This window comes from Oxyura jamaicensis, chromosome 9 (genome assembly GCF_011077185.1).
Source record: "Oxyura jamaicensis isolate SHBP4307 breed ruddy duck chromosome 9, BPBGC_Ojam_1.0, whole genome shotgun sequence".
In the NCBI taxonomy this organism is placed as follows: domain Eukaryota; kingdom Metazoa; phylum Chordata; class Aves; order Anseriformes; family Anatidae; genus Oxyura; species Oxyura jamaicensis.
In genome coordinates this window covers 14,054,579-14,075,945 of record NC_048901.1, presented here as the reverse complement: position 1 = coordinate 14,075,945, position 21,367 = coordinate 14,054,579, and the positions used below count along the sequence as shown (strand labels likewise).

Below are 21,367 nucleotides of genomic sequence, written 5' to 3'. Positions count from 1 at the left end.
AGATGAATTTTAGAGGCTTGGCTTAGAAACATGCTGATTTTAACTCATGAGCATTTCCAGCATCTATTCATACTTCACATGGTGAAGATACCGGTGCTTCCACGCACCTGCTGTGCCAATGAAGACATCTGAGGACCATTGGAAGTGCCCTCTACAGCAGGTACCACCCCAAAGCTCAGAACATTTCATGAGCACTACGCCTTACAACAGCCACAGGGAAACATTGGCAACTCCATTTCACAGGCAGAGGCTGGGATTTGCCCATGGCCAAGGCTGCTGCTCCTGGTCCTGCTTCTGCCCCAGTTCACAAACACCTTGGCACAGACTGATGCACCAAACACTGCCCTGGCGAGGGAAAGTTCTGCTTCCCCACGGGTTGCCCGAAGCTTGCACCACGCCTGACTCAGGGAAGGGATGAAGCCCAGCCAGCCCCTGCAATGCCCGAGGGGCTTCTGTAAGCCTGGAGCGGAGGGGTGTGACTGTGCTCAGCTTCTGTTTGACGTACCTAGCTTTGAACAGCAAAGAGGAAAGTTTCAAGTCAGCCCATCGGGGAGGTGTGTGCTCATCTACACCCAAAAGGCAGCAGAAAGAGCCCTCCTGAATCAGTTTTTAAAGCCTAAGACATTTATTCCCCACGTTAACAGGTCTGACACCGGGTTCCAGCCCTGGGACACAGTTATCAGCGATCGCTCTTCCAGTACTAAGCATGAAGCTGTACGGAGACACACGCAGTTGTCAAAGCAAGAGGCCCACATCCGCCATCCCAAAGCTTATTTGATGCTCACAGGCTTGTATCCAGATTTCTTCCCCTACTACAAGCTATTTAAAGGGTTGCTAACCCAAAATGGAAAATAGCTGTTTTATTTTAAAGCATTAACTAAAATCACAACAAAGCTCCGCGTGCCCAGCATGCCAAGCCAACACACATAGAACAAGACAACCGAAATGCCATTTTCTTACTCAGCTTCATAGCACCTTCCCGCTTCTCCAGGGGGCCTTCCTTCGCTCCCCAGTTTCTCCTCCTGCCTGGTATATCTTCATAAGCCCCTCAGGCATCACCTCTGCACTTCTGCTCCATTCTGGTGGGCCAGAAGCATGCTCGGGGGGCTCAGAGGTTTTGCCTTTAGCACCCCAAAAGGTGCAGGCAACTAACCTGTAGCTTACAGCCTTCCTTCTCCCGAGTGGACGGACGTTAAGTACATCTGAAGCTATTAGGGAAGACAAACCAGGTTTCCATGGTTATGGGAGCCTGAGCTTCTTGTCTCAGGAAAAATGCAACGCACGAACTGCGGGTAGGAAAGAGCAGAAACAAGGCCAGACTCACGGGCAGCGTGTAGCACAGCTCCTTGACATTTTTCATGCAGGCACCAGCAAAAAAGGCTTTTTTTTTTTTTTGACCACCTGGTGATCTGTGGGGTTAGGCAACACTAGTACTATACACAAATTCTATTACACTTGTGCTGTGACAGCATTAGCAGTGAGTACCAAGGGGCAGGGCTGTGCTTCTGGTCCCTGCTCACCTGGGCGAGCCTCCCCACCCCTAAAAGAGGCCGGTGCTGCAGGATAAGGCATTGCTCACCACCGAGATCAAGCTGCCAAGGGATCTGAGCTGCCCGTCTCACCGCGAGATGGAGCAGGTGCGGGCTGCTCTCTGGGGCCCGAATAAAATGCTTGAGCATGAAAACCCTGGGAAGGCAGGATTTGCAGGTGTGAATTTGCAAATCTGTCCCGTTAAGCTAGGTTTGAGCTCAGCGCTGTGAAGATACAGACGCACAGAGCCCCAGTCCTGCCCTCCCCTCCTCCAGCCAAAGCACAATGCAGTTCCCTTCCCTCACGCTGCCATGAAAGCAGAACCGTTTGCCATCAAAGCCCTCACTGCTTCGAACCGAAAGGCGGCTGAGGCAGAGGCTGCCGATACAATGGGGAAAGGCGTAACTGCAGGGTCCCGTCACGTGGCTGAAGTAACGGCTCTCCAGGGCACAGAACATCGCAGCCTCCATCCCACTTGAGGTGCTGCAATAGCAGCAGAACCACGTTCATTTCCAAGCAAATTTATTCTTTCAGAGCAGAAAGGAAATAGACCTCAGACTTATTTTGGGAGCTCAGACCCCCGAATCAGCAGCTTGCACACCGGCTGATCACATCTCCCTAGCCTCCTCCTATATCCCTCCCTGCAGCTACACTGGGACTGCCTGTCCTGACACCCCTTGGCTAAACCAGAGCTGCACAGGCTCACCAACAGCTATACCTGGCAACGAGGCACCTCCAAACACATGAATCCTGTGCTGGTAAAGCCTGGCTGAGCAGCAGCACCCAAGACTGAAGCCCATTCACGCTGGCAGGGCAGGTACCATGCCTCCTGGCAGCAACAGGCACTGCCCCTGGGTGCTGCTCGCCCACCCCAGCTCCCTCCTATCCCCAAACCTGTCTGGCTGGGTACCAGCAGTACACATGGGCACCAGCAGTAATGAATGCAGGAACACAGACTAATACAGGAGCAGATCAAGGTAAGCCAATTACTTTTCCACAGCATCTGAGCCTGATCTGCAATTAACAAATCAATTACAGGATTATTTTCCCTTCTCCTGAAGATAGCCAACCTTTCACCACCAATAACGCTGCACCCTAGTCCTTGGGACTCCCAGCAGAGCACAGGATGAAGTCTGGGGGGAAGAAGCTCAGAAGAGCCCAAGAACAATGAGGACAGATTTCTCCTATGTCAGGGCATCTTCGGCTGGCTTTGACCGCTCATGGATGACTGCATTTTCCAAAGAGTCATCTGTGGGAGACTAATTTATTTGGCAAATGAGAATCCGTGGGGTGCAAAAGCATAAACATACACACAGTGCCAAGACAGTGCTCAGATCCATATTAAAACTTCTCCAAAGTGCTTAGCTGGAGAACAGGCTTTCATAGATTCATATTCTGTAGGACAATGATTTGGTAATTTCTTTGATTGCATCCTACTGTGCATTGCAGCTAACCCAAGCAATCTCATCAGATGCATATGAAAATTACTGGAACTCAGCACCCATCGGGGTGTCTTGGGCAAGTTCCTTGCTGCAGCAGACATTTTATACACTCCTTAAAATACGTGTTTGCCTTAGCAAGGGTTCCTCCTAAATGATTAGCCCCACTCTCCTTAAGGCTCCATGCTATTCATGTAGCTCCCCTAAAGCATCCAGGGCAGAGACTTCAGGTGACATACACACAAAGCAAGGATTTGGCCCCGCTCTTTCCCTAGTTACCTCAAGAATGTCCAGAAAGTCTCCAGAAAATCATTGCTAAAACATGCACAGAAACCTTATGAGCACTGCTGCCCTGAGAGGGGAGAAAATGTCCCTTCTACTGGCTATAAACCTCAACTTGGTTTGGTTTGGGTCAGTAACTTCCAGGTCCCCTTGGAACACCCAGTGAGATGACTGTCCCAGAGCAAGCCAGGCTGTTCCCACAGCCTGCGAGAGCCGGAGTTGGGAAGAAACCTCTGCAGACTACACAGAGATAGGGATAACCAAGTGTCTGCATCCCTGCCCTCTGCAGCGGCCATCCCTGCTAGTGCCTAGGAGAGCAGCAAGCAGGACAGCCTAAAGACAAGTGAAGGTTGTGGTTGCCATGCTTGTTTCTTCCAATGACAATGAATCGAAGACTGAACAGAGGGAACCTCCACATCTATCAGATACCTCTCATCAGATACCTCTCAACAGAATTCTTCCATGTATTTTGCTAATAAGCTGTGGTTCAAAATAAATCAAAATAAATCAATAAACCCAAACAACCAGAGGAAGGGATTTATCGATGACAAATATCCATTTGTTGGTTGAGCTTCGGAGAAGGCCTGGCAAATACATAAATAGCTACATGTAATGTTTGATGTGCAAAAACAAGCTTGAGAAGGAAGTGCAAAAGCAAGCTAAGCTGTAACGCTGGTGCAACTCTAGAAGCCATCCAGCATCTCAGTCTCCATCTGCACACAACTCACTTCTGCTGGAGAGGCAGTGCAGCAGCTGGGGCTGTTCCAGCACCTCAGAGGCAACATGGTGCTCCCACCCCTCCTGGGCAGCATCCATGAGCGGTGGTGGGACAGCCGTGACAACGCACCTCTTCAACAGCTACGCACTGATCAGCATTTCACAAGACCTGGGACTGGGAAAGGCCAGCACAAGCCTGAGACATGAGATTGCACCAGCTCTGGGACCAGATCCCGTGCACAGCTAGCTCTGCAGCGCCAGGATCATCCTAGAGCTCTGCACTACCTTGTGTAGCTCTGTCTGTACCAAGTCTATCTTTGGCTTGTTTCCATTCATTCCTCTGGAGAAGGGGCCACCATCCACACTCAGTGAAGTACCGACCTTTGCTTTTAAGATACCACCACAAAGGAAAGCATAGAGAGCTTAAATTAATACCTGCTGACCTACCAAGCCACGGTTCATGCAAGGAAAAAAAAAACGAAATAACATTCTCATGCCCACCTTGGGTTTATGACTATTTTTCACATACAACGTAGCCTTACCAGATTTTTGAACTTACATAAAAAACAGCCTGTCAGCTGGGTGCACTGCTTGAAGAAAACCAGCCAGAGGTACAGACTTTCACAAACCTAGAGAACAATTTCTTCTGCACCACTCTGCTTCTTGAAGAAAGGATGCACTATAAAAGTCTTTATCTTGATTCTTTTCCTCCAACTGCTGAGAAGTGTTTTCTCATTTGTTGCTTTTCAACATTATCCAAGCAGAGATGAGACCTTCCCTGATAAAGTGAACACTAAGCAGAGATCTTTGAAAAATATCCATCTTCCATACAGAGCAATCAGCCATGAGACACTGAAACACTGAGAGCAAGTGTTCTGAATTTAGAATAAAAGCAAAAACCAACTCTAGCCAGATGTATCTGTTATTTTCAGAATGGAGGAAGTCTAGGTTTTCTGAAAAAGTATTAAGTTACTCTGCTTCATAATGCTGCTTTCCTGGTCCCCCGTTATTTTTCTCTTTTTACAAAGTATATCATTATATAGATAGCCTAGAGATAAATACTAAATATGTGTATATGCTTTTCTATAACAAGCAGTGGTGTCACCTACATTGAAATACTTCTGCACACTTCCATTTCTAGTAACTGCTTGGTACAGCTCCTGTAACACAAAAACCCATCCACGAGAACATGCACACACCTCTAAAGTCACCGCACAGCTCACAACAACCTCTAGGAAAAATACACATTTGAGTTACGCAACTGTTCCTCTGGACTCCCTGATTTTCCTGCCAGTAACTTTTTTTGAAGTTGGAATTCAAAGGCTGGCTTTGAAGGTTTGGTTATGCCTCAGAACACAACTCCCGTCCCTCGCCGCCCCAAACAACGGCAGCGCTGTCCTCAGCGCACTCCTCTTCTGTGTCAGTGGTACTCCTTCGGGCAGGCTGATGGCACGAGGCAGCCAACAGCTCTGCAGCAGGGCATTCAGCTCCCATTTATTAGGACCGGAGTATTCTCTGAGGACAAATAGGATGCTGGCAGGTGGAGGAAGGAAGCATACACCTGTGAGACCTCGCTCTCTCTTAACTCTGAAAAAAAAAATTCATTTAAGATGAGAACTGATACCTCTAATATCTGCCTATATATACACTGAGATATTTACATACCTGGGTCAATAGTGAAAAGCATTTAATTTCCTCAAAGCTCCCTAAACCCCAGGGGTAATAAGCGCTGGGCATAAATACTGCGCCACTTACTGGTGCTCTAAGCTGACCTTCTCACTGTTTCTCTATGCCAAAGGAGGGCAACAACATAATACTGAGAGAAATCATCTGCTTGTGAACCAGGTCCACAGATGATTCCTCAACAAGCCCCCAGGCTTCCCTCATTACCACCATTGAGAATTGTATTTTTTTCCTTGCATAATGGGGAAAAATTCTAAAAATCTGCATTTTCAACACTGAGACAGCCTCACCAGGGTAACTGCAGGGAAGTGTCTGACACGGGGCCAGTAAGAGCACTCTGCCATGTTGAACTGACCCAAAATATTTGAAAAAGACCTTTAATAAATTCATCTGCCTTGCCCTACCACCACACTGCTTCAAGAAAAAATTGTGGCTCATGCCTCTGCTCTGAGGGAAAGTCCCTGGAGAATTACATCTTCCACAAAGCAATGCAGCCTCTGACTTTCATTAAGCATACGAATTTCCTCATGTAACACCTGAAAAGGTGTTTCATTGCAAGCTGTTAGAAGAACTCATCCGTTCACTTTGGAGGGTGACCTTTAGCAAGCTGCTCCTGCTCGGTGCCTCATTTCCCACTGTAACAGCGGCAATGCTCATGGCTTCTGGTTCTGTGGCACTGATACCCAACCTAGTGCTGCACATTGCAAAGTGCTGGAGTTTCACCTGCTGGACTGGCTTGATGGGAGGAGAGGGGAGTCCAGCTGCCAGGCTCAGCTCCTGAAACCATACATCATGATGAGAAAATACTGATGTCAATGAAAGAGAAGCTTTTTGGCTCTTTTGGCAAAAAACTTTCATATGACCTTACATCACCTGAGCATGCTTTAGAGGTTGAGCTCATTTTGAACGGACGTCAAAACAGAACAATTCAATGCTGCTGAACTGATTTTTTTTTTATGTCCCATTAATTTTCCATGTTTTTTTTTTTCTTTGGGCAAACCAAAATGTTGGAACACAAACTTCCCAGAAGATGGATATTCTGAAAGTTGTTCAAGTCTATACCAGGTTTGAAAGGCCTTGGCTTTAAGTAGTCTAATGTTTCTAATTGGCTGCTGGGTCCCTTGCTGTATGCGAGATGAGCCTCATTACTCCAAAAGCATTCTAACACCAAAAGGAGCTGACACTGCTGGCTCCTGGCTGGGCATTGCAAAAGAACAAAATGGAACAGTTTCAGAGAAAGATTTTGACTTCCCAGGGATCTACCGTGTGTTTGTGAAATGGCTGCATCATTCAAACAGACGATATCAACTTTACCCTATGGGCACCTTTAAGTACCAGCGATGTAAACACAAATGCACAAATAGGGAAGGGGACCAAATAAGCACGCACTGATACAGATGCTTATTGACTTGGGCTTCTTCAGTGGTGGATGCAAGCTTTTCCATGAGTATCTCTAACTAGGGAGGGAAATGCCACCAGTCCCAGGCTGTCACAACACCCTCCCACAGGCACAGCTATCCAGAAGCCAGTAGCATATAGGTAGGTACCTTCACCCTGAGTTCAGCAGCAGCTGCTGACAAAGGTTGGATCAAGGTCAGATATTACAAAAGCATCTCCTGCTACTAGACAAACAAAAGAGGAGACTGGGACTAGAGCCACTGAGTCCCCTTTTTGCCTGGGGGACACACAGAACACATCTTTGAGAAGCAAAACTTGTCACACTCCAGTTCAACAGTACCTTTCACTCCCTCTGCAGAGGATGAAGCCAAGACCCAAGTGGCATGCCCCTGGCAGGATCCGATGAGACAGACTCACTGCTCTCTCTGGAGCAGTCCTGGATGCATCTGGCACCAACAAAACCAAGTAAGCTGCTACCTGAGAGATCTCAAACATTAAGGCAGCACAGCTCTTCTAAATCCTGTCAAAGTTCTTAATCCCCTCCCATCATAAAAAGGTGATCAGCACCAGACAGCTGAGGCATGCATTCACACATCCCTGGGTATTCGCCTTGAGTGAAGATTCGTAAGGAAAAGAATAGAAACAATAGAAACAATTATATAAAGAATAATGTTCTTTGACACTATTTCTCCATGTTGCCTTTTCTATTACTGCAAATATTTGTCTTTGAAGATCTTTTCCTGCACGAAGAGAGAGATTTACTGTGCATGGAAACTTTACAGGTTATTACTTCAAGCTAACTACACATTTAAACTTCATAAAACAAGGTTACTGTAGTAATTCTGTACAACATTTGTACATTTTAAAATTAAGCAGCAGATTATATGCAAGATTAATAACATTTCTGTAACTCTATAAATATGCTCTTGTATTTTAAAATATGAAATGTATTACAGAAGCAAAATCTCCCTTGTACTGAAGGATTTCGGTCCCACCAGAAAGTGCATAGGAAGCAGGCCTTATCAGAAGGAAAACTAGGATTATCTTTCAGACAGAAGTCTGTTGTATCCTGCAAAATGATGCAAATGGAACAGTCTTGCAATTAGAGCTTATAGAAGCGTTACGCATTCAGTGTAAGACGTGAAGCAGGCAGTGATGCACGCTAGCACTAGATCACACACACACGACTTCATTTACCATTCTAGGTAACGTCCATCCACCAGGTCCTGCGGCAAATCAGCACAGTTATGGAATCCCCAACTTCTGCCATCACAACAAATGTGAGATTGTAAAGCAGTTATTGGAGTCGACAGCAAAGGAGGAGAAAGATGTTATGAAATGCCAGCTGATTAGCAACTGGAACCAAAACCAAAGTCCAATTACTTGGACTGTTACGTAGGTCGGTTCATCTTTATTTCCATAAGGATGTCTGTCTTTGGGTTACAGCCCACTGTTAGAGCAGCAGTTCTCAGACCTGAAGTTTTTTCCAGTGCCTTCTGCAACACCTTCTTTACTACAGACAGATCAGGGCTTTGTCTGAGGCACAGGAGACGTTACCACATCCTGCCTGCCTCGAAGGTACAGGCCTGACAACAGCTCAGAGGAAAAAATGAGAATAAAACACGTTACAACAGCAATCAAATAGACAAAACCAGAACAGAGATCTCCTGCCGTCCTTGCCTGTCCTACCAAGCAGGTCATGAGGGCTCTGATCCTGCTACAATCTTTGACCACCATTCAGGATGCTGCAGCACAAGTGTGTATGTCCTGAATCTTCCCTGGGTCCAACACTATGCTCTTACCTTCTGTTATTAAACACCACTGCTCTATTTGTTGCTGAACTGCTGAAAAACAGCCCCATCACCCACAGAACAGAGAACTGCTACGCTAATTCTGCTAGCCATGAGAGCAGCTGGTGTGGGATGCATCCCATAACCTCGGCTGTCTCAGGGCATCGCTGAGCCATGAGTCAGAACAAGAGGGAGGAGCTGACAGCACCAGCAGCCCATGCAGAAGCATGTTCTAATGATGAAACAGTTCCAAACCTTTAGGACGACCTGGAGAAAACAAGACCTCAGTGCCCAGCTTCCAGCAGACTGCTCATTCTCCCAACCAGCTCCATTTCTGTACCCCACCCCCTGCCACTTTCCTGCCTTCACTGCATCAGGCAGCTCACTTTCGGACATCGCATCACTCATTTTCAGGTGCAAGCATCGGCTGACCTCTGGATCTAATGAACTTCCACTCTCCTGAGGACCAGCCCAGCATGGATACAGCCATTCGCACTCCCAGACCATGTTGTATTACCCCAGTGATCTCCGTACCATTCAGCAACAAACCAGACAGGGTTTAAAAGCAATGTCAATGCAACATGAAAAGTCAGAGGTAGGATTCAACCTGGAGTCCTGCTGCTCCACACCTTCCACTCCCACACCAGCCCCAAGTCCCCTTCCCAAAGCCCCCAGGCTCTCTGGCCAACACCACGACATCAGGATTTGGATCCAACCACTGCCCAATGGCACATTCCACCCAAGCGAGGTCTCAGATCAGCAGGGTAAGATGCTGAAACCACACTGGCTTCCCAACACAAATCCCTGCATAGGTACTGAAGACATGCCTCAGCCTTAAAGCGTGCACAAACAGGTACTGCCGGGGCACCAACATCCCATTTATTACAAAGCCAGACGGACACACCATGTATTCTGTCCCCACGCACAGAAACTCCTGTAAACCAGAGGTTTGGTTGCCTTTCTCCTCCTGCAGAGCACTGACACCAGGGGCTGAACCCAGGTGATTTACAGGCTGGTGTCCTGGACTTGGCACAGCTGGGCAGAAGCCTGGCTCCCAATCTCCACACTTCTTTTTGCCAGCAGGGGCTGAGCTGAGAGCCAAGGGGTTTCTTTCCTGGAGCAACTGATTTATTGCCTCATGCAGTTGCAACCAGCCCCTCCAGGAACAGAGCAGGCAGCCCAGCGTGTCTTTCAGCCAAACGAACTGTCCGACACCAGACCCACCCAGGTTTGTCTTATAGCAAGAACCGAGTTCACTGTCCATGCTTCGCTATTTCTGTATTGCTCTATCATCATCTGGAGGCATAATTAGAGACAATTTGATTGCATTTTTCCTCTATGAGATGCATGAGCTGCAATTCATTAGGCTTGTGACATTCAGCAGCCACTGGCTGGTCGCCACCGTGGTCACCGGTTCTGGTACCCTGCAGCACCACCACACATACACAGAGCTCGTAGCTACTGGTGCCAGCTGGGGCTATTCCGGGACATGGCTCACAGCTCACAAATCAAGAGAATGATCTGTTTTGAGTAATACTTTTTTCATAAAGCTACAAGATAATCCATCCGGGTAAGGCCAGAGCAGCCACTTCCATGTAGCTAACCGGTTTCACGGGGCCTCGATAAGCATTTGAGCCAGTAACTGCTGACAGAACATTAGCAGCTGAGGCATGCAAGGAAATACCCGATGTAGTCAATTTCAATACTTAAAATCTCATAACCACTTCTTTTGAACTGTCCTGGGGAATTGCACAGAAAAAAAAGCAAATATTTACATTTTAAGTGAAGTATTTGTTTGTTCTGTTTGAAGTGGGCCTTGCCTTTTTTTTTTTTTAAATGAAACAATTTCAAAACACATTCAAACTACAGCATGGTATTTGGGACTGAAAGGCACTTGAAGAGGAAAATACAGGATTTCCTGCATGACCCTCCTTTCCCAGCAAACGCCGCTCTTCACTTTTACAAAAGGTAGCTTAAATGGATAGCTGGAAGCAGCTGTTTCTCCCAACATCTTAACACCTGTACTTCAACAGATAGAAGAGCTACAAGGCTCTTCTACATATCTACATATGGAAATAACATAACTGAAAATAATTATAGTGCTTTACAATCCATAGGGACCTTTACCTGCTGCCTTAAAAGCAATGCACAATATCCCCAGTGCCTGTATGAGATCAGCAAGAGTTACCGTGGTACCTCCTTACCAAGCAGCACACAGTGAGTGTCTGGCTGACAAAGTTGTTTTCTTGGTACTGCCTCGGGCACCGGCACACACCGATAGGGTCCAAGGCAGGACCCATCTGTAATAGCAGAGCATTTTCTGCAGGCTGGAAAATCTGGTATTTTGGGGGGCAGTTCCTTTCGACCCTCTCCAAGCCTACAGCCCACCACAACCACTTTCAGGGTAAGATGGAAAGCTGCACTAAGGACATGCTCTGTTTGCCCTGGATGACTAAACAGCTGTGCAGCTTCTGGGTAATACCAATGACTTCAGGAAGAGCAGTAAAGCAGCTCAACACCAGCCTTGTATTTGAGGTTACCGAGTATAAACCCAACGTCCAGGTGAGCATAAACTAGTTTCAGTGGTGGTGACACCTGCTTTAACAGTGCTGGGACTCAGCAAGACTCTTCCAGCCTATTCCTGAAAACCTTTAAACGAAAAGGGAACCGCGTATGGTTGTATATGTATAGAAGTACAGATATAGCAGGGCATCAATCTAAAAACTGCCACCATTTGACTGACTTGCACAGCTCAAAGACTTACTTGTGCTAGAAGATCTCTGGGCACACAAAGCTCAGCTTCAGCCCCAGTCCCCTGCTCTCCGTTTCACAGGCAGCACAACACAGGGCTAAATTCTGCACTCCGTTCTGCTGTCACCATCCTCAGAGTGTGCACAGAAGGGGCAACTTTATCAAAATCAGTATTTTCTTACTATAAATAACAATTAGTTTTTTTTTAAACAGTCTGTTCTGTCCTTGTATACTTCCCACGGCTGCATACTTGCATTGCTTCAGCATGTCAGGCCTGTCCTCACTATTTCTGGGAACTTTTTAATCAAAGGGGGGTGGAAAGTTTAATCTTAGCTGTTTTTGTTACAAGTCTTACTATTACTGGATGCTGCATTTTATTTTATTTCGGGGAAAATGCACTATAAATACAGTTTAGGTAGGAAAGCCTGAATCTCATGTTACTGAGAGATGAATGATGCAAATGAAATTGCCAGGTAAGTCTAGATACCTGGTGCCATGTTCAGTAGCATGGGAGAAAGGTGTCTCAGCAAATAGCCACTTGTTACAAATGTACTTCAGTCATTAAGACCGGCTGAATATTCTGACTTTTGAAAACAGCGCATAGAGATTTTAATAGCAGCTGCTAACAAAATCCTCAGAGCTATACAGTTTCAACCAATAAGACAAATTATCTGCCTTCAAAGCAGCAGGAAGAAAAATCAGAAGTAAATCAAGCCACAACTGCTTGGTATTTTAACATTCCCTTGGAACACTATGAAAAAAAGTCTTCTCCAAACCTACTTAATTAGTTAATAATTAAGGGCTCAAGTCATTTAACTAGGTCTTCCAGCCCATAATCATGCAATTATCTCCATTGTCTTCCCAGTTTGGTAAGGCAGCAGAGACCTGCCCTTTGCCTACTGACCAAATTGCTCATTCACTTCTCCAAGTGCAAGCTCAGGGTAGCTCCACGTGGGCTTTTTAAATAAAGCTTGACTGGAAAAGACTCAGGACAGTAATTTTTAAACTTCTCCACTGATTTCTCCCTCACTTCTCATATGGCAACAAAATGGCTACGATTTACAGTATGTAATTTCTCCACTGGGAGACACTGACAGAAAGAAAAAGTTTAAAAATTAACAGCTGACTTTGTCGGTGCAATTATTTGGGAACGTATGGCACTGGTTAATAGGCAATGTCAGAATACCAGGCTCACTGGTCGATAATAAAAGGAAGTTTGAACTGAAGGCTAGAAGATATCTGAAAAGCTCAGCTTCAGCCTTCAAAAGAGATCAAATATGCTCAAAGTGTTACAGCAAGCAGGTCTTGCTGAGGAAGCTTATTCTGCTGTCAACCCAGTTACACTGCATGGCTTGTTAGTATCAAATTAGGAAATCAAGTTTTCTTTTACATAACTTTTACATAAGTTTTTTTTCCCCCTCCATATACTAGAAGTTGCTGGATTCTGCCTTTTTTTTTTTTTTGCTGGTTTTGTTGGCATGTCTGCCATTTTCCTCTAGTTTATGGTGTATAGGAACCACTAAAGTTTACGAAACTGGATGTAGGACTACTCTAAAGCAGCAATAAAGTGCACACTTCTGCATCGTAGCAAGGATTCTCAAGAATAAGTTCACACTGCATGTCTTTTCCCAGGCAAAGTTTCAGAAAACCAAACTGAGTCTTAAAGATCACCCGAGATGAAACTGAGTAATTCTGGCCATTTGCAATATTTGATGCTTTGTGTTTGTTTCTTGGTGTTCTGAAGCCATAGCTATAAGACATTTCCAACTGAAGGTCAGACAAGTTTTACACCTACTGAAGCTCTCTCCCACAATGTACATTCAAGACTGCCCATCAGTAAAGAAGAAAGCCCTGAGGGCTGTCCTTCAATGCGGGAGATTATTCCCCTCCTCATATAAGATTTGACTTTTCAAACTGCATAGCCACCTGTAATTTCCCACACACACACACTGTACAGATCACAGACAAGTTGCAGCCATAACATCTGGACCCAGATCTTCAGTGCCCGGGCACTGCCTCATCTCAGCTATAAGAGGAGGGTACGGACCAGTACCTGAGCAGATGATGAATTCAAAACCTGAGTCAGGGTTCAAACTCCTCAGTAGCATCATGTCAGAGAACAGCATCAGCTGGAAGACACCTTAAGAAGGTCTCTAGTCTAACATATTCCTGAGGAAGGATTATCACAAGTCTTGAGCACGCACATCTTACCAATGACCCCTGGCTTGCTGGACTTGGAGAAAATCAGTGACGGTACTTCCAATTGGAGCAAGCATAGCTTCAGAAACAGTGACCAGAAGTGCTTCACTCATCCTGATGAGGCCTTCTTGCTTATCAGCTTCTTCACAGATGCCATTAAATTCAAGGAAAGTGTTTTTGCATTAATAATACATTCTTAGTGATTGAGAAGCAAGGACCTTCCCTCATTATGCCAATAAAACATTCAGCACTTCTGACTTGTCTTCATAAATCCCCCAAGTAGCCATGTTCAAACTAACCTTACCTATTCAAAAACTGATGGCAAATAAAGTCCATCTAAATCAGGTTTCAACAGAGGGATGAGAAAAAGCTGCAGAGCTTAAGAAAAACAGATTTCCAAGTTAGAAATACTATTCCATACTTTCCTGATTTGTTTTGCACACACTATTAAAAAGAGTGAATAAAATGCCTTACTTCTGGAAGTACACATCCTGATACATCCACAAGACACTGCAGTATTGCTCCCAGGCCTCCACGCTATTGAGCAAACAGCCATCATCTCAAGCCACAAGATCTCTTCTGAAACATGACGACACTGTAAATAGTTTAATTCAATCCCAAGGAAAAGCTGCAGCTTTCAATGTGTATCCCACATAAATATCAAATTATAAGGTTCACCCAAACCTGGGACCCAGGAGCAGAAACTCAATGAATTAGCTCAATGATTTGTACTCTTATCGGGTACAAAGAACACTTAGAAGAAGTAGGGAGGAATACAGGAGCTATAAAAAAAGGGAAACATCCTTGTATCACTGACAGAAAAATAGTAAATGCTTTCTTCAGTCATCTTAGCATAACAGCATTATTAAAATCTTTATACTTTGAGTGAAAGCATTAATTATTACACCCATCAGGAATATTTTTCATTGTCAAATTGCCTTTTACCATGCTAACAAACACCAAACTTTGCATGTAAAAATTAATCATGTTATCCCATTTACAGGTCAAAAGACAGACTAAAACAGTTTCTGCAGTTCTCCTAAATAACTAGATTTTGCATATCAAGTGTTATGGCACGTTAGAAATGAATGCAATTCAAACAGGATTTGAGCAGCTGAGTAGATAGAGAGGGAAAGATAAGAGCAGATAAGACAAATCTTGCAGTAAGCTAAGCCTTTTGAAAAAATGCTTTAAAAAAAGTTCCTTTTTTAAAAAAGTATCAGAACTCTAAATGAACTAAGGATGAAACAGTTGCATGCAGGTCATTACTCAAAGTACCCACAGATTAGGCTTCCAGTCGCTGCATGTATAAATGGCACGTCAGAACAACTTAATACATTAAAAAAAACATTTTAAAGTACTCCAGCATTTCATTCAAGCTAAAAGCAACTTCCACAGCTCCCACGTAACTCAGGAAAGTGGGGTGGAGGAATTTGTCTGCTTCTTAGGTATTTTAATAATAGCCAGATGACTAAGTCCTCCCCCCAGTTTTATAATATTTAAGCCTATTTCTAGGGTCCTCTTTCCGCTTTGTTTTGGTAACACGGCGGGCTGCAGATATGAAGGAACAGGAGCACAGCCACTTCTTCCTCCTGTCAGGTGCGTTGGAGCACAGCCGCTTCGGGGGTACCATCCCCACTGCCCCCAGCATCAGCTGGGCTCCAGCCCTCCTCTCATCCAGAAGCTGCCCAGGCCTACCTACCTACAGTGTTTCAGCAGCTCCCTGCGGATGTTAATAAAGGCACTATGGACCCAGTTATCAGCTCTTCTAGGTGGCAGCACATAGCCAAGGTTTGCTCGCCAGAACATTTGCCAGTCCCACAGAGCAACCTGAGCTCTTGCCATCATGGAGCTCTCCCAGGACATGGCGGTATTTGTGTTGCATTACATGTGATTTCTAATGTCTGTGAAAGGAACAGACATGCACTTCAGAGAGCAAGTGAAATAAATTAGAGAACAGCATGCATGCAGTCGTGGCTTAGCGCCTAACACTCCTCCAGCATCTTCCAGTGGGGACAGAGTCTGAGGCAGAGGAACAAAACCTTCACAACACCCCGCTCCAGCTGAGCCCTGATCCAGCCTGAGAGGAACACTCCTCTCCAAATGCAAGTGTTAAGGTCAGGCAACCAAAGCACTCCCCTGCTACACACAAAGCTGGTTCCCCCGTGCAAAAGCACAGCCTGGGGCAGGGTGGGGTGGATAAAACACATCAGGCCATTTATCCCCATCCCCAAACACACTTCCCTGGGTCAAACTCCAAGCAGGCGGTTTGGGAAGCGCTGGCCTCAGTAACGCGTCCTGCACCGCACAGCACAGCGCTGTGAAAGGCAGAGCGTGTACGCAGCGCCTTCCCTAATGGAAAGGGAGCCACGTGGGGAAGCTTCTGACCGGCCTGATGGAGGTTCAGGTGTTCCCTAGGAAAGGAACAGTTTCATAACAGAAGCAACTGCACCACTGCTTGGCTTCCGTCACACAGAATAAACCCAGACAACACATGACCCCAGTCTCCACCAAACCTACCCACCTTACTACCTATTTACAAACATTTGTGCGTTGAAGTACGTGCTGCAGGCTCACAATAACCAGGACACCTCCGGATAACGCACACTGTGGTACATTTTCCATGATAAAGTACGTTTGACGTCAGCACCCCAAACAGCTCCAGGCCACGAGCTACTGTTGGGCTCACCAAGATCTTTTCTTTGATCACCAAAGAAAGCCACGAAGGTGGGGAGAGCACACAGCAATCTCCAGAACCGCCTGTTCTCACTCGCTGCCCTCTCTACCCTTGTCCACAAAGCCTGTCTGCAATCCTGACGTTCACCAGCTCTATTAAGTTTTATTAAGTTTTGATCACAAATTCTTCAAGGTGACAACGCTGCCCTTTTGGGGCACAGCACACGGAGAGCTGCGCAGAGAAAGCTGGCCCACGATGCTGGGTCTGGCCAAGGAGGCTTCAGGGGGTGCAGATCAATCAAACCACCCTGCCCATTCATGTATCTGCAAAACAGCAGGATGCAGAGACCTCAGAGCTGTTTGCCAGTCCCAGGAAGGGCAATTCCGTGCCCTTGGGTAAACCAGAGCTTACTGGTGTTTTACGAACCTCATTTAAAAGCCTAGACATTACATGTCAGTGAACAGCAACTTTGTGGCTTACCTGCAAAAGCAAAAAGCCTGGCCCTAGTCTTTGCAACTAGAAAGAAAACACGACTTAGATGCACCACCTGCCTGGGACAGTCACTCCGCAGAGATGCCCTCTGCAGACACCTCAAAGCCCTGCTGCTTTGGGATCTCTCCAGCAGAAGAGAGATGTAAGGCCAGATCCTGCCTCCTACCACCCAACCTTCTGGGCAGGAGGCTGCTCTTCCCCAGGGAAAGACCAACTCCACCAGGGATACATCTCCAGCCCAACACCACAACCAGCAGGGCAGGACCATGGCTCAGGAGACGGACAGGAGCACACCCAGATGCCAGCGGGCAGCCAACAATCTTGTTTTAGCTTTGCTGTCCCAGCAGACCAGCCCCACAGCTGACAAGAACAAGTCCTGCTGCATTTCCCAGCCACCAGCATGCATCCAGGGCTGCCAGCAGCCTGCCCTGCACAACTCCTTTCCGTGGGAGAAAGGAGCACCAAACACCAGCTGGGCCCTGGCAGAAGGTGGGCAGCGTGCCCCTGCTCCCCATGCGGCACACGAGTCCCCATCCCCACCTCAGACAAGGTACAAGGGATGACTTTTCTCCCTCGCTGCAAGAAAGGGATTTTCCTACATCTTTAGTGCTAGAGAAATGAGTAGAGGAGCTTTGGATGAAGGAGCTTCGGACAAAGGGAGTGCTCCCGGCAGCAAGGTTCCTGCAGTCCCTCCCCGCTCCGTCCCGAAGCCCAGGGCCGTGCAACTCGACTCTTGCTTGGCTGATTTCTTCCCCAGCCTCTGAGTCCAAACAGCTCTGTGTGATGCTCCCCTCCCTGCTACGCATGTTTCTGACTGACTGAAGAACCTGGCAAGGGACCAAGTATTCTTTAACCTCCACATTAACTATTGTTAGCTTTGGCAAAGCCCAGCTCCCGGGATGCCGCGAGCGGTATCGCTTACTGCTGCAGCCCGCAGGAACTGCTGTAACGGCGAGATTCAGGGAACAGGGATCAGGTAGCAGATGCACAAACAGCGCTCACCCACAGCGTCCTCCCTCCCCCAGCACCTACGGCGCTTCGGGAGCAGCTACAACTCTTTTAAGCTCCTCTCTGCTGGACAAGGTTCGGGGACTGTGAATGAGCAGAACTGAGCCGGTTACGGGAGCTCCAAGTTAGATGAGGCCAAGCGTTACTTCCAGGCCACTTTGATGTGTTGGTAGCACTGCAGATTCATAGAGGGCGGCAATTTATCTTTTTGGACACTGGGGGAGGTCGAAATGTATGTCCCTGGGTTTGATTGTTAGGCAGAGGCACAGGCTGCTCCACCACCTCCCACCCCAGCACCCCCTTCCCTGCACTCTTACTGCAACAGCCCAAGAGACTGCAAAGTCCTTAGTCCTGCCCCTGCTGTACAAACCCTATGGTGCATCCATCCATCCACCCCCCTTCGCTCCCAACCAGCCCAACCACTACAATCAGCTCCAGAGATGAGCCTCCAGCCCCCTTTTTAGGGACCTTTTTTTTGCAAAGCTTCAGCACCGGCCACATCCAGGCAGCCAAGTTGTTCCAGGATGGCAAATCCCAGGCAGGAATATCCTCAAGAGTCACTAGGCAGAGCTGAAGTCAGGGCCCAGAAGGAAGGTGCTGGTTCTAACAGACTTCCTATCACTTAACATAGCACATGCTCTTCACCAGTACCTGCGCAAAGCTGAATTTGGATGTTTTTAAGACTTGCACTGGGGAGGTCTGTGGGGTAGGAGAGGGCTGCAGGAAGGAACATTCAAAAGCACAGGATGACTTCGGAGAAACCCCGTATCGGGGCGTGCACAAGCAGCAGTGTCCTAACAAGACTTGCAATGCAGAGGCTTGCTTAATAATGTACATAAAATGTAAACAAGTACCTAGTAAGGCAATGCAGCTGCAGGTCCATCTAGGGTCAGTCACAAAAGCTCGGGATGTGAAGGGGCTGGGCTGGCTTGTACCTTCCCTCCAGGGAGGCAGCCTGCATCGTGCCTCAGTACGCAAGTACACAACTTCAGCCCATTAGATCTGTGCACGGCAGGCCTTCCCGTGCTGCTCCACCATGAAGGAAGTTCCAAGAATTACTTCAGTGCCAGTACAACTGGACCCCTATCACGACCAGACTATCTGCCTTCTCATTTTTCCATTGAGATGCCAAAGTCACTGACATACTTCCTTCAAAGCCATCTCTGCTTTGGACCTGTCCCATTCTGGTGGCATGATTTCTGCCAGGGTTGCTCTGAAGAGCTGTCTTCTCTGCCTAGGTAAATCAAACCCACAGAGGATGTTTGCCATCTCTACCCCAACACAGAAAACCTCTAGTAACTGCAAACTGCTAAGGTGTGTTGCAAAACATAACAGGGTGACTCCTGGGGTTGTCTCCCACCAGTAGTCCTTCCACCAAAGCCAAAAGCCCAATAGCAGAGTACCGTGGAGCCTGTCTTGCAACCAACAAACACCAGTACCAGCAGCCCAAAAGGCTGCCTTGCCCAGCTGCTTGTTCCCAACTCAGGCAGCAACTGCATCGCAACAGATCTGTTTGCACAAGACGGGAATCCGGTGGCTCTCTACCAGGTGCTGCTTTTGCCACCAGCTAGCTGGATCCCTTTCCTTTGATTTCATTGCAGATGTTACCTTTCTGTCCCCTGCACAACTCCTCTGGTTGCATGAGCTCCATCAGAAGTTCCAGAAAGCTTTTTGCCTGCATGTGCAGCGCATGACAGGGCGCAGAACAAGCTATTTTGATGTCACAGTCTACTCACTTTGCATCAAGGCATGTACCAGTAGGACACGCAAAAAGCTAAAGGTGTCCCATCTCGGGTTAACTGTGAAAACAGTGTCGGCAGCCAAAAAAGAAACCAAGACTAGCCTGCTATGAGCTTTTGATCTAAATCAAATCTTTGCAGATGCATTTAAAACAAACAAAAACTTACCTGTCCTCAACCCCTACACTAATCCTATTGATTACTGCCCACAAGAAACTGTACTTTGTAGGACATGCTGCCTCCATATGATTGAAATAGCTTTCCTTAATCAGCATATAATCAGATATTCCCACACAGGAGAACTATAGCCCTGATTGACAAGATAGTTACAAAAATAAACCTGAGGTTTAAATATAGCTTGCTCAGCTCCCTGGAAGGTATGTACTATTGTGTTATACAAGTCTACCATCATTTTCCTTGAATTAATATAGCCCATATTCCCCTGCTGCCTTGATATCTATCAATTAAGCAGCTACCGGAGTTGAGTTATAGAGGAGAGCTGGCAGCTGGGGTTAGGTGGGAATGGCAGCTGGCCTTGTCACTGCGTGGACTGACTTACCATCAATATTTCATTGGCAATTAACATTTACAGATTTTGAGTTCACGTACCAGTTGAATGTGTTATGTCTGATGCAACTGTAGAGGTAGGTAGATAAATAAACATGCAGGACTACATAGCTACGTGCAGGAAAATAGACATCCTTTCTGTGGGGCATACGCGCCTGGGCTGGATCCACGTCTCTGCATGCAAATACTAAGCTCGGCAGGTAATATTTAACAATTCCCTCTTCCTAAGGTGGACAGTTCAATAGCACAGTGCCCAGTGCATTTCTTCCGATCTATCAGGATGTTCTGATGTGTTAAATATGCAGCGTAATGAGGGCAGAGCTCTATAGTCCTGCTCTTCCCATTTCCAAAAAAGAAATAAATAAAATATGGGGTATTTTTAAAAACCACCATCCTAATTACGAAACGCTCTTCATCTCTTAAAAACATCCTCGCCGCTGCCCGAGCACGAAACACGGGACAGACCTCCTGTTTATTATGCAAATCCCCGGCATTAAGAAAACAAATCGCCAACTACCAGCTGGCTCGCCCTCCGCGCAAAGAAACCAAGAGCAAAAGGCGCCCTTCGCCGTGCCGCCCCACACCTCGGGAGGCGCCCACACCCCCCGGGGGGCGACACGGCGCCTTCCCCGGGCCCCCTTCCCCACCGCTGCTGCAGTGGCACGGCTCGGCACGGCTCCCGGCAGCTCCCAGCCCCGTTCCGCGCCCGGAGCCCGGCCCCTGCGGTGCTCTCCCCGCCGCCCCCCCGGCACCCACCTTTGCCTTCCATCTCGGAGCCCTGCTGCGAAGCGTCCGGGGGCAGTCTCCGGCGGCCGCTCTCCCTTGCTCACCCCGCAGCCCGGAGCCTGCTCCGCGGTGGGGACGGCGCCGTCACAGCCTGGGAGCTGCAAGCAAGCAAGCAGCGGGGGGGAGGGATGAGGAGGAGGAGGAGGAAGGCCGGGAGGCCGGGCTGCGGGGCGCTGCGCGTTACCTGGGCGCCGGGCGGGCGCTGTCCGTGGCGGAGCGGTGCTGGCGCTGCCGCTGCGGGGGCGAGAGGCTCCGCCGCCCGCCGCGCTGCCGGGGGCCGCCCGCATGCGCGCCCCGCCCGCCGCCCGC

The 21,367-nt window shown here is 47.5% G+C and overlaps 1 protein-coding gene across 1 annotated transcript in view; it reads right to left on the bottom strand.

The window, feature by feature from the left end:
• FGF12 (fibroblast growth factor 12) overlaps nt 1-21,367 on the bottom strand; it is a 206,579-nt gene extending 185,212 nt beyond the window's left edge. The window contains exons 1-2 of the mRNA XM_035334482.1: nt 21,243-21,367; nt 21,029-21,156 (exon numbers count right to left, since the gene is read on the bottom strand). Coding sequence (XP_035190373.1) covers nt 21,029-21,041 — 13 coding nt within the window. The 5' untranslated portion in view covers nt 21,042-21,156; nt 21,243-21,367. The remainder of the gene's footprint in view (nt 1-21,028; nt 21,157-21,242) is intronic.